The following is a 12300-nucleotide window of genomic DNA, read 5'->3' as shown; positions in this document are numbered from 1 at the left end:
TCATCCTCTGAATGTACGATGCTCGTTATAGGCTCTACCCGACAGCATTTTGTTGCACTGCTTGTTTGGTGTTGGGAGCAACCAAGACTTTTCCAGTTGATCACCCACCTCCCGTAGTATAACTCTAAAGTGGAGCCGAAGAAGACGTTAAATCACCTCGGACCTCGGGGTCCTAGCACCCCATATGCCACCAAAACCCGGGGTTTCTTCACCAGTGTCTTTTGCCGAGCTGTTCGGCCACATCTCCACGGCACACGCGGATAGCAGGCTGCTAATTAGCATATCCCTATCTTCAAAGGTTTATCGACCCTGCTAACATGGCTGACACGAACGATGCTCCGAACGAGAGCTCCTTTTCGGACCTCAACCCGTCCTTGGCGAACAAGAGAAAAGCCGGAAAGGCCTGTGTCGTGCCGCTCCCGAAAAGTCCGCTGCGATGTCTCACGCCGGGGTCAGCCGTGCACCAACTGTTTCCTCGACAGCAAGAACTGTCTTGTGGTTGGGCGAAGCTCACGCCTGTATGCCACATTATTGTTTTTATTCATCCTTCGCACTGCCGTTGCCTTACTGACGAGTTCCCCAGAGACAAACGAGGAAAGACCAGGAAGGACAGGACTCGGGACACTCAGACACAGTCACAGATTCCGGCTCCGAACCGGGGTACTGCCAATGTCAGTTCCATCCCATCGTCGACTGGTTGGATGGAAGATGTTTCGCCATCGACAGTCCAGACAAAGAAGGCACCGCCATCGAGCACGTTCGAGGCACCGTCTGGGTGCAGTGCGAATGTGGTGGGCCTGGAAGAAAGAGTCGAGCGAGCCACACACGCGGCTATGAACGACATCAACGGTGGACCCGGTGGCTGGGATAGCTGGCCTGATGCTGATGAGATGCAATGGAAGGGCACTGGCTCCAGCTCACATCCAGAGCCACTGCCGTCGCCGCCGTCGACCACGAGCACAACCAAGAGGCACTACGTGGATACGCCGACACACATTAACACCGGGTCTGAGTCACGGACGAGACATGGTAATAAAAGGTCGTCATCTGCCAGTGCGGATGTCTCCTATTCCCATTACTCCTTCCTCACAGCTGGCAGGCTCCACGCCATCCCTGCTGAAGATGTCAACTATCTCGAGTCACAGGGGTGCTTGCACATCCCAACCCAGTTGTCGTTGGACGACTTGGTTCAACACTGTTTCCTTCAAGTCCACGTCGTCCTTCCGATACTCAACGAGGGAGATTTCTGGGAGATGTCCTCTCAAAGTAACAAGCCGGAGGCTCGCGGGAGAAGATGTCCCTGCTTGTGTTCCAGGCCATGCTTTGTGCAAGCTGTAATGTCTGTTGCCCACTCTACTCTCTTCAAGACATGTTTACATGGCCAGGTGACTAACAGAGATACAGTTCATATCACTTGAGACGATCAAAGCTCTGGGACCTCCTAATATCCGCACTGCGAAGGCCACCTTTTACAGACGTGTCAAGGTATGATCCATCTGGCTGGCATGCCTTCGACCTCCTGGACCATGGTCGTCGTGTGCTAATACAACAACAGCTACTGTATGACATGGAGACGGAAGACTCCCAGCTCTCTCTAGCACAAGCTGCCCTGCTTCTCACATGCTGGGTCCCTGGGAGCAAGGCTGCCTTTCAGCTCAAGCCGAACTCGACGTGGCTCAGCCTGGCCATCCAGCACGCGCGAAGCATCAACGCAGACCGCTGCACGACGTCGACCCCGACCACATCGACAGCCGGGACGACAACGTGCAGTCAGCCACAGAAGCTCCAGAACATGCTGCGTCGCCTGTGGTGGTCTTGCATCATCCGCGACCGTCTCGGCTCACTGTGCACCCGCCGCAGCATCAGCATTACCCGGCACCGGTTCGGTTTTGATGCCGTGACGCCTCTTGGGTTTGCAGACCTGGAGGACGAAGTGCACCGGTCGAGCGTATACAACGCCGCCACGAAGCGCTCCCTCGCCCGGCTGCTCACCCACTATATCCAGTTCTGCATTGTGCTCACCGACGTGTTGACGCTCGTTTTCCTTTTCGAAAACGCACAACAGTCCCGAATAACCCCAAAGCCTGAAGACGAGGCCGGGATTGAAGAGTGCAAAGTGCTCCTGGAGAGGTGGCATGAACGCACGAGCATCTATTTTCCTGTCTTTGGCGGCACGATGGGCAATCACAGCTTGGACGAGGACAAGGCGCCTCAACAAGTCTGTTGTTTTGAATACGAAAAATCTGTACATCTATTACCAGCAAGTTTCCCGCTCACTTTACCTATGCACGGCTGCAGCTCTGACCAAACAACCCTACTCAGCTCCGCGAGAATCGCGCTTTACCACTACAGCGTCCTCTACCACTCCATGACACTGAACAAAGCAGCAGAGCCGTCACGGCACAAGACCTTTGAGATCATCCACGAGAGCCGCCAGGAGCTGCAAGACGCCGCCCTCAGCGTGACCGAGTGCTTGGGCGAGCTCGTCCGGCGTCACCTGGCCCATTGGCTGCCGATCACAGCGTGAGTTCCCGGCCTTTTTTTCTTCCGCAAACGCAAACACAAGCGCAAACACACAAACTTACCCCTCCCGGGCCATGAAATGCTGACACCGGTTTGTTTCACGAAAATAGCGTCGCATGCGTGGCGACCCCGCTGGCCCTGCACTCCATCACCGCCAAGCTAGCCAGCGCACGCGGCGCCAACACCGGCACCACCACCGGCGGAGGCGCTGCCGAGCGTCAGGGGACGCCCGCGTGGGGCGGCCCCGCGGCGGCGAGCAGCAGCAGCACCACCAACCAGAAGCGCATGGCCGTCTTCGCCGAGGCCATGAAGGCATTCCTGCCACGATACGAGGGCACCGAGTGGGTCGCCGAGACGGTGCGCCACGTGTCCAGCCTCGCACAGTCGCTGATGACCGAGTCGGCGGGCTCCTCGTTCGCCGCCGACTGGACCGACCTGCTGGCGCGCCACACCAGCTCGTACCTGCTCATGACCATGACCGTCGACGTGTGTATCGGCCAGGGGCGGCCGCCCGAGGAGCGGCACTTCCCGGCCTGGCTGCGGGGGGGGGGGGGAGACGGGGGCAGTTCGGGGAGTGCTCGAGGGCGGAGGTGCTGCTGATGCTGCTGCGCATCCGGTGGTGGAAAGCGCCGCAGCGGGACCGCCGATGAGGGCTCTGAGCCCGACGATGACGACGGCGACGGTAGTTGGCCAGGCAGCGATGATGGAGGGGCCCGTTCAGGGCCTCAACCTTGGCGGCACCGGTGTGCTGGGCGGGATGTACGACTCGTTTTCGTTCCAGCAGCGTCCAGAGACGGACAACATGCAGCGCCAGCTATTCGGCGGCGCGGCGGCGTAGACCTTCGACAGTTTTCTGCAGGGGTCGTCGGTCATAGAGGACTGGGAGGGTGTCTTCTTCCAGGCCATGAACGGGCCGGACTATCCCAACGCAAGGTCAACGACCTGGGAGGACATGCTGGCCTGAAAGGGCTCGCCGGGAAAGCCACCGGAAAAAAGGGAGATCTTTCTTGGCTGATTCATCTTTGTGTTCTGCCAGGTTTACTTTGAATTTTGAAATCGGAGTGATTGTCATGGGTTGGTTGTAACTGCACATCTACAGACTGGGGTTTCGCTTAAGAAAGAAGGATGAAGGATGGCCACAACTGAGGTGATTTTGGATTTATACTCTGTACCTTGTATTATTAATGAGATTACGAGAGAAACGATTGTCATCCGGCATTTCGAAATTTTGTCTGCGAATGTCAACCAAATCTGAGAGGCTAGAATTGTGTGCGAGAGAAAATCTACGCTCGGATCGATCTTTTCGCGATGGCCTCGGCAATCATTTATGGGAGCTTTGGTGGAAAATGGGCAAGTGTTGACTCAATTGACATTGACGGCACACTATCATACCTCAAGCACCTCACGCTTCGAGCGTCTGCAATGCACTGTAAATTAGACACTAAGTGCTGAATGCAGTTTTGGAAATTCGCCTCGGCCAATATTGCGTGGGTAGATCTCTTGTTAACCCGAGGTTTGATCAAACAGCCGAGGGGGAAGTTTCAGTCAACCCACCTCGGTGTTTTGGACCGGCCCGCAGGCCAATGTTGCAGAAGTGGCACACATCATGTGCCAGGGCTCCCGGGCTTAAAGAAATCCTGGCCTTGCAAGGTTGATGCATTCAATCGTTCGGTTCTGTGGCATTCAGGGCCTACACAGCCCTGGCCATGAACGAGTTCATCATGACGATACCACTAGGTAAACTGCACCACGGGACCCCCTTAAGCCGTCTAACTACCAAGGTAAAAATGGCCACAGCTTCAAGTAGGTGTCCACTCTGCCCCAGTCTCACCGGCTGTGTGATGTTGTTCCCATCATCAAGCAAGTATCAAACATCACAGCGGCTACAATTGGTACATCTCATCAATCATGCAGTCTCTCCTGAATCATCAGCGACTCGCTCGGGCAGTTGAGATGGCAAAGACACCCGAAGCACAGGCCGGTCTTGCGTCATTGGTTCTCCTGCCTCTATTACCAAAGCTGAATAGCTGGATGTCGCAAAGAAAAGCCAACAACTTCGAGGTTGACGATACGTGGGACTGTTCCAAGGAGATTGTGGTGGTGACTGGAGGGAGCAGTGGCATTGGTGCCAAGATTGTCTCGTGGCTCGAGAGAGACAACGTCAAAGTCATCATCATCGATCTCAACCCGCCATTAGAGCCGACTGGTTAGTAACAACTTCAGTGTAACATAGTGTCAGACCCGCGAGTGAGGCATACAACGACTGACACCCGACTAACAACCGACTGCCACAGGTAAAAACACCAGCTTCTACAAGGCCGACCTCAGGGTAGCCTCTGAGATCGCCTCCGTCACGGACACCATCAGGAACGACCACGGCGACCCAACAGTCCTCGTAAATAACGCCGGCACCGGCATCATATCGCCGATCCTGGAGATGCCCGGGCCAGACACACGCAGGGTATTCGAGGTCAACCTGTTTGCACCGGTCTACCTGGTCAAGCAGTTCCTGCCGGCCATGGTGAAGCATAACCACGGCCACATCGTCAACGTCTCGGGCATGGCCGCCTTCGCGACCCAGGCGTGCAACGTCCCGTATGCGTGCTCCAAGAACGGGCTCCTGTCGTTCCACGAGGGGCTCGTGCAGGAGTGCTGGTTCGTCTACAACGCGCCTCTGGTGCGGGCAACGTGAGTGTTATCCAGGCTCGCCGTTTCCCCGTCCCCGTGCCGTTATTTCAAGGTTGGCCACGGCCCGCAGTTCGTGCTGACCGGAAGAACAAAGCGTCGTCCACCCCTCTTGGATCAAGACGCCCATGATCAGGTCGCTCACCGATAGCGGGAAGTTGGCTACGGGCAGGTTATAGATATGGTATATGCGTTTCTCTCTCGCCCTCTCTCTCCCTCTCTCTGTGTGTTGCAGCGGCGGCGGACAGGTTTTTAATTTATCTACATGCGTTAGGGTTAGATGTCTCCAGCCAGGTACCAGCCACTGAGTAAGTTTTATTAGTTCATAAGCGCCTCTTGCACCGCGAAGAGCGTCCCGAGGTCTTTAAGCCAAACTTACCATACCGGTAACCATCAATTCGAAAGTCGAGGGTCATAGGCACCGGTAAACATCGATATACTGAAGCAGTGCACGACAGGATATATATTCAAGTACTGCTAATGTGATAGAGCCTTCAAGAAGCGAGGATCGTGGCGTCTGTCGTAGCAGGACGGTTATTTACACAAAAAAAGAAACGTGCAAGTGCACTGCAACAGTTCTTGGGCAAAACCGCAAACATTGGTTCCACGCTTAACAGTTGACCCGAATAGCTTGGGCGAACAGAGCATAGGTATCAGCATGGTTCAAGTTCCGGGCTGCAGTCAGCCCGCGAACACAGCTGTACCCATAGCAGCTGTAGTCGTCGGTGCCCTTGACCTGGGTCAGGTGCGTAGCCTCGTGGACGACGACATAGGGCCTGTCGGTACCGTGGCAGGTGCTGGTCGAGGCCGGGTACGAGTACCAGCTCGGGCAGTAGTGCATGTAGCTCTGGCTGGGCACCGTGTAGGCGACGACGGACCCCTGGCACGCGCCGGCCGAGTCGGTGCAGCGGATCTGCGTGTTGCCGCTCGAGGCGCTGCCGCACTGCGTCGCCATGTTGTTGAACGCCCGCGCCACCGTGCTGCGCGTGCTCGAGGACGAGCTCTTGAAGTACTCCTCGAGCTTGGCCGCGGGCGCCGAGCTGGCCGCCGACGCCGCGCCCTGCGCGTACTGCACGCACCCGGACAGCGCCGAGGTCAGCGTGCTCCTCTGCGAGGAGCTGCAGTCGGACGCGATCACGGTGCGCTTCAGCGGCGAGTTCTCGTGCACGCTCGAGGCCTGCGCGCCGTCCACCGTAACCTTGATGGGGGCGGACTCGATGCTGGCCTCGCCGATGATCTCGGTGCTGTTGGCCGTGGCGTACTTCAGGGACCCCGTGGTCGCGATGTCGAAGTCGCCACCGGCACTGAGGTCGTGCACTTCGGCTACGTCCCACTGGGCCTCGACGGTCTCGCCGGCGGCCAGAGTCTGGAACTCATCGGCGTCGACGAGGTTGGAGTCCACGAAGATTTTCAGGCCGCTGAATGCGACGTTCTCACCTATAGAATGCGTTAGTCCGACTTGGAAGTGGGAAAAGTCATGTCAAAGGTCAGACTTACCACCCACGGACACGGCAGTCTTCTCAATAGGGCGATTGTCAAGAATGCTTCCGGTCTTGAAAACATTCAGGGCCTCGCCGCCGGTATTGGTGATCTTCGCCTTGACTTCGCTGTTGCTGACCATCTCGATTTCGACATTGATGGGAGAGTCACGCTTGCTGATGTCGACAGCAAGAGCGTTGGCCAGAGCGGCGAGGTAGGGGAGACTGGCGATGAACTTCATTCTGACTGTTTGACCAGAAAACTAACTTGACAATGAGTGTTTGCGACTACGAGCTGCTGTCAAAGACTGGCCGCAGTCGAAACGCTCAGCGGTTATATACTCATTTTCGTGGTGCTAGCTTAAGTCCACCATATGGGATTCTTCTTTAGAATACACGGCGCGAATCCCATTGAGCTCAAGGATGGGAGTAGACGAAAAAGGCAGGTTACCTCTACCATATCAAGGATACCGTACCGAGCTTGGCAGAGATCTGGGGAGAGTTCTAGACCAGATTTGACGATTAGGTCGGCAACAGTTCCTCCTCTGGCAACAAGTCACTTATTTGTTGCTCCCGAATAGGGAGGTCTTGCGTCGGGACAACTTCTATACGAGGAGCCCTCGAATTGTACTAATTCTTTCTATAGCGAAGATCGCTCTGTACTTCAAGTTGAGCTGCCACGATGTCTGTTCATCCAGTTAGTTAGCCCCTCTAGCCTTCTCTTCCCTTGAGTCTCCCTAGGGCAAGGATGTTATGATCTGCTGGTACGCCTTCCTTATAAACAGGACTGAGGTATCTAAAGGAAGGAAGAAAATTTGATACCGAGTAAAGAAGCAGTTTGGCAGTAAGTCAGTTGGTAATCTAAATACGCGATGGAGCAGCCACTGCCAGAGGAGGGACGGTTGCTGATCCAACAACATTAATTCTGAGGCTTCCATGGGCCCCCCAGAAGCAACCGTTGCAGACATTCCGGACTTAGAAGCCCAAAGTGCCAAAATACGAGAGTACAAAAAAGGAAGGTTGCCTCTATCTTGGTCCACATCTTGTAATAGCGCGCTGGGCAGCTGGAGTTTTGTTGCTTGGCTTTGTCGCACACTCAACCCACCAATTAAGCTTATCTGATGCTGAGCTCTCGAGAGAGGACTCAATTTGAACTTTCCACCCCTGACCAGGTTCGCCAAGGTCTTGGACACGCTCCTCCTGTCAAATGTAGCTAGGTCAACACGGTACTCGCCCGACTCCCGAGGTTGGGGGTGACAAGCACCGCAAATGGGTCACTTGGCAGGCTTGGCTCGGCATATCTCCTTGCCCGCATATGCACACTGACCACAAAGTCACGGCGGAATGTCTCCTACTCCACCAACTTCGATGAGCCCGTCTGAGGAGGTTGTCTCCTCAGTTACATGACATTCAGCACTAATGCGCAGTCTCCTACGGTGTAAGCAGTCAAATGACAGGAACTACACATGCGCGATATATCCAGGCTTTTTGAGCACACTCTATGCGCGTCTTTGATTGTAGCTGTCGTGGCTCTGGCAGACTCGCAATTGTCTTCTGATCCGCGCATCAAATCCCAATGTCCAGATAATCGCCTCAAAGCCCAAGAATTCAAAAGCTACGCACAATCGATTGCTTCGACAATGCCCCAGACTTAGTTGAAGTAAGAAGACCATACATGATCTCTCACAGCAGCCGACTCCTGCTCTTTTTCCTGGCCCTATTCGCCCTAGGCTTCATCTTGTTCCCAGGCCTCTCACCAACAAGACCGCTAAGCCAGCGCTGCCATCTCTACGCGATGTCCGACTTCTCAGTAGCCAAAAACCTCGAGGTTTCGCTCTCGCGGGCGCCCGCCACATCCACCCCAAGCCTCTGGGTCTCCGTCAAGAACACACACCCGTCGACACCGGTGACCCTGCTGAAGTGGGACTCCCCGCTGGACCCCCTCGCGCTGCAGCTGGGGCTCGTCTCCGTGACGCCCGCGGGCGCGCCGGCCCCGATCGACATGCCGACCATCAAGGTCAGCCGCGGAATGGCCCCCGGCCCCGGCTCGCTGGTGACGCTGCGGCCCGGCGAGTCCGCGAGCAGCGTCGTCGAGCTGCGAGACATGTTCGTGCCCAAGGTCACATGGGCCCAGGGAAAGGCAAGGGTCAATATGAAGGGTCGCTGGGCGGCCGTGTGGCCTGGCCTGGGTTGGGCAAGGACGACCTGTTGGGAGATCTTCAGAAACTCAGTGCCCTCGGCGGAGCTGGGGACGGCGTCCTGACTGGGGAGTGGGAGTCACATACGCTAGGAATCGAGTTCTAACCTCTTTGGCCTGTGGAAAGGCCCGCTGTGTTGGGCCAAGTTGATTTTACCTGTGGTGTCGCATGTGGGGCGGCCTTCTAGAAATGTGCCTACACTAGCCCGGAATGATTGGATTCCACCGTGGTATACTCCGTAGTTGGTCGTTAGCCGAATGGAAAGTCCCTTTCTACATTAGCTAGATAGTCTCAGCAAGCTTCTGTAACTGTGACCCCTGACTCTGAATACTGAAACAGACTTGACTGCTGTTAGCATTAAGTGTGCTAGCCAAAAGACCAGGATAATGAATCCCTCGGACTAATTCCTAACAGCAATATAAGTGCCGTACCGTCATAAGTACTACTCTATCCATTTGCCTTAGGTGAAGCATCTTTGTAATGCAAATGGAAGACATGTTAATAGTCATTTGATTAGTAGGTATGCTTGTGTCTTGTGTGTTAGGATACAAGTGGTTAAATCTTGAATGAGCGGCCAGAGAATAGGTGCAAGGGCGACCAATATTCTTAGGGGTATCTTTACAAACCACTACCGTTTTGAGTATATGTGCTAGCTTTTTATTTATGTTAGGTCTGATACTAGTCCTTCTTGGGGTGGTAGGGCTTGAAAATAGTCCAATGGGTGGCCTCCCTGATCTCTGTTATTTGTTTGCTTGTTTTATTGGTTGCTTCAAAGCACTGAGTGCTGGCAATCAATTGAATCTGGCAATGAAGAGCCAGATGAATCTAGATTTGCAAGGGCACAGCTGTGGCCGAAACGGGGATAAGGTGAAACGCCACAATATGCATGTCAGAAGCCGGTGACGGCTGATTTGACCAAGTGCCCACCTGCCTGCGCTAACGCTTGCGAAGCACACAAAATTTCAGCAGCTGACGCCGACCCCTCAAAGGGCGAACGTGACGACCAGTCCAAGGCAGACACCGCGGATACTGTGTTTGAAGTGCGCCTTGTGTTTGATCTCTTCTCCCTTACACAACTCTTAACTTATCCGATATGAGGCTATTGAATACTGGGTCACTTGAGTTACGAGAGTTCTTTGAGAAGGACACTCCCCCATATGCGATCCTCTCGCACAGATGGGGCGAGGAGGAGATTCTCTATCAGGACATGATCCCGTCTGCCGTGCAGTTCGTGACGCAGAATAAATATGGATATGCCAAATTGCTCGGATCGTGCAGTCTTGCACATAGGCAAGGGTACAAATGGATCTGGATAGACACTTGCTGCATCGATAAGTCCAGCAGTGCGGAGCTCACAGAGGCCATCAACTCCATGTACCAATGGTACGGGGCCGCGCAGGTATGCTACGCGTACCTCAACGACGTGAAATCTCTCGATACCTTCACCGAGAGCAAGTGGTTCTCCCGGGGCTGGACTCTGCAGGAGCTTATTGCTCCTGAAATTGTCGAGTTCTACTCTGCAAGATGGGAGTACCTCGGCACCAAACGATCGCTTGTGCGTCCCATAGCGGCAAAGTCTGGAGTGGACGTGCAGGTCCTCATGGGCGGTGATCCCTTGGAGATGAGTGTCGCGCGCCGTATGTACTGGGCTTCAAGCAGGGTTACAACGCGAGTCGAGGATGAGGCATATTGTCTCCTGGGATTGTTCGGTGTCAACATGCCACTCATCTACGGCGAGGGTAGGAAGGCTTTCCGGAGGCTTCAAGAGGAGATCATCCGCTCGAGCGACGACCAGTCTATCCTGGCATGGTATGCGACGGAGGAGTCTGACGGGACTCCTGTCGATTTCCTGGCGTCTCGAGCGGCAGACTTCTTAGAGTCCGGAGATATTGCCGCCCATCCCTATCGTAGGACAGGCAAAGAGGCGATGATGATTACCAGCCAGGGTCTATCGCTAGAACTGATTGTACTTTCCTTCAGACGAGACGAAACGGCCTCGACTGAGGACGGACAACTCTTCGGCGAGGTCAACGCGATCCTCGATTGCCAAATCGGAAGCATTCCTGGAACCTTTCCGATCATCAGATTAAAGCGACAACCTTACGGAGGGAAATCCGGTCGCAGACCACACTACTACCGCATTATTAGCTCGGGCTTCCTGTCACGTTTCTCAGCCGAAAGGCCTCAATTCGAAAGCTGTACCCCGAAGGCACTACGTGACGAAAACGCGCTGGTGATCGGGCTAGATCCTACCCAGCTGGATCAGGAGGTATATAAGGAGAGTCTGGGTCAGTATTCAAGGGTCTTCTTTTCCCACAGGCAGCATTCCGGCACCTCGTTTAGCTGCTACAAGTCTGCTCTAGCTGACAGTCAACTATAGACCAATCATCCGACCACGTCCCCTGGCGTCATGAGCAAATCATCATCAGCCGACCCCTTAGGTCCTCTTCCAGAAAGCTATTGGCATCTCATGCTTCAGGTGATCAAGGGAGCCGCGTTCCATGGTCATTGCTTCTCGCTTCATCGGCCGAAGCGGACCAGACAAATTTCTGGCTCGTCTGCTACGTTGAACCCGACGACTGGTGGCCTGAAATGCATATCCCCAATGCCTATCCACCGGAACGATTCGACCTTCCCTCGAGGCAGCTGCGTACGACTCCCATACCCCAGAAGTACTACAATCTCAACCGGTTCAAAATTATCGACGGCATTCTTGATATCGAACTTGCCCTCACTCGCCCAATTAAATTCGTTTATACGAGTGCCAAGCTGCTGCTAGGGCGCCAGGCTAGCAGCCGTCGTCAGACTCCGGAGCCGTGGTGTCAATTTATCGGGTCTTTGGAGCCGGAAAGGCCTCATGCTGACTTCATTACGCAGTATGAGGCCGATTTGCCAGCTCCTGATGGTCTCAACACTACAACCCATAGAACTTGTGGAATGCATAAAAACAAAGTGATGCGTGCGAGCGTGAGGGAGAAGGAGATATCAGGAATAATTCACTACTTGGTGACTGTGGAGTACATTAGCGAAAACGGCCCCACCAACGGCGAGGTCCTCGTTCTGCAAAGAGAAGATCCTCATGACCGCATATCGGATGCAAAAGGAAGCGAAGGCCTCAAAGAGCCCCTCAGAATGTAACAAGACATTCAATATCATGAGCCACGCAGTCGGGGCTTCTTATCTAGGCCCAGGCTTCTCAAAGCGGTGCAGCATTTGGGCACCGCGACCGGGAGATTGATTGATCTGGGAACTCACTGGTTTGGCCAAATTGATTTTACAGATATATTGCCAGCCTGATGAAGTCCGTTGCTCATCATATTTGCTTATCATATTGGCGACTTTAGAACACCAGATACCAGATAATTACTGATAACTTAGCATTCCCTCGAATATTTTTCACTTGTATTGGAAAGTGA

At 54.4% G+C, this 12300-nt stretch overlaps 4 protein-coding genes across 4 annotated transcripts; 3 read left to right on the top strand and 1 right to left on the bottom strand.

The window, feature by feature from the left end:
* Positions 1-184: 184 nt before the first annotated feature.
* Positions 185-3361, top strand: INS49_007223 (uncharacterized protein; the record flags this gene model as incomplete). Its single annotated transcript, XM_043167988.1, has 9 exons — positions 185-202; positions 584-671; positions 727-1029; positions 1093-1147; positions 1476-1485; positions 1556-2130; positions 2323-2523; positions 2634-3097; positions 3159-3361. The coding sequence occupies 9 exons, from the start codon at positions 185-187 to the stop codon at positions 3359-3361; spliced, it is 1917 nt and encodes a 638-aa protein (XP_043029132.1).
* A 1070-nt stretch (positions 3362-4431) lies between these two features.
* Positions 4432-5387, top strand: INS49_007222 (uncharacterized protein; the record flags this gene model as incomplete). Its single annotated transcript, XM_043167987.1, has 3 exons — positions 4432-4729; positions 4818-5211; positions 5306-5387. 3 exons carry the CDS (start codon positions 4432-4434, stop codon positions 5385-5387), a joined length of 774 nt encoding a protein of 257 aa, XP_043029131.1.
* Positions 5388-5818: 431 nt separating this feature from the next.
* INS49_007221 (uncharacterized protein) lies at positions 5819-6928 on the bottom strand (the record flags this gene model as incomplete). Its single annotated transcript, XM_043167986.1, has 2 exons — positions 5819-6645; positions 6706-6928. 2 exons carry the CDS (start codon positions 6926-6928, stop codon positions 5819-5821), a joined length of 1050 nt encoding a protein of 349 aa, XP_043029130.1.
* Positions 6929-8481: 1553 nt separating this feature from the next.
* On the top strand, positions 8482-10974 carry INS49_007220 (uncharacterized protein; the record flags this gene model as incomplete). The annotated part of the gene is made up of 3 exons (XM_043167985.1): positions 8482-8832; positions 10008-10791; positions 10865-10974. 3 exons carry the CDS (start codon positions 8482-8484, stop codon positions 10972-10974), a joined length of 1245 nt encoding a protein of 414 aa, XP_043029129.1.
* Between the last annotated feature and the right edge of the window lie 1326 nt (positions 10975-12300).

Source organism: Diaporthe citri, assembly GCF_014595645.1.
Source record: "Diaporthe citri strain NFHF-8-4 chromosome Unknown scaffold_2, whole genome shotgun sequence".
Taxonomy (NCBI): Eukaryota; Fungi; Ascomycota; class Sordariomycetes; order Diaporthales; family Diaporthaceae; genus Diaporthe; species Diaporthe citri.
The sequence above is the reverse complement of the archived record's forward strand: the minus strand, read 5'-3'. Positions and strand labels throughout refer to the sequence as shown.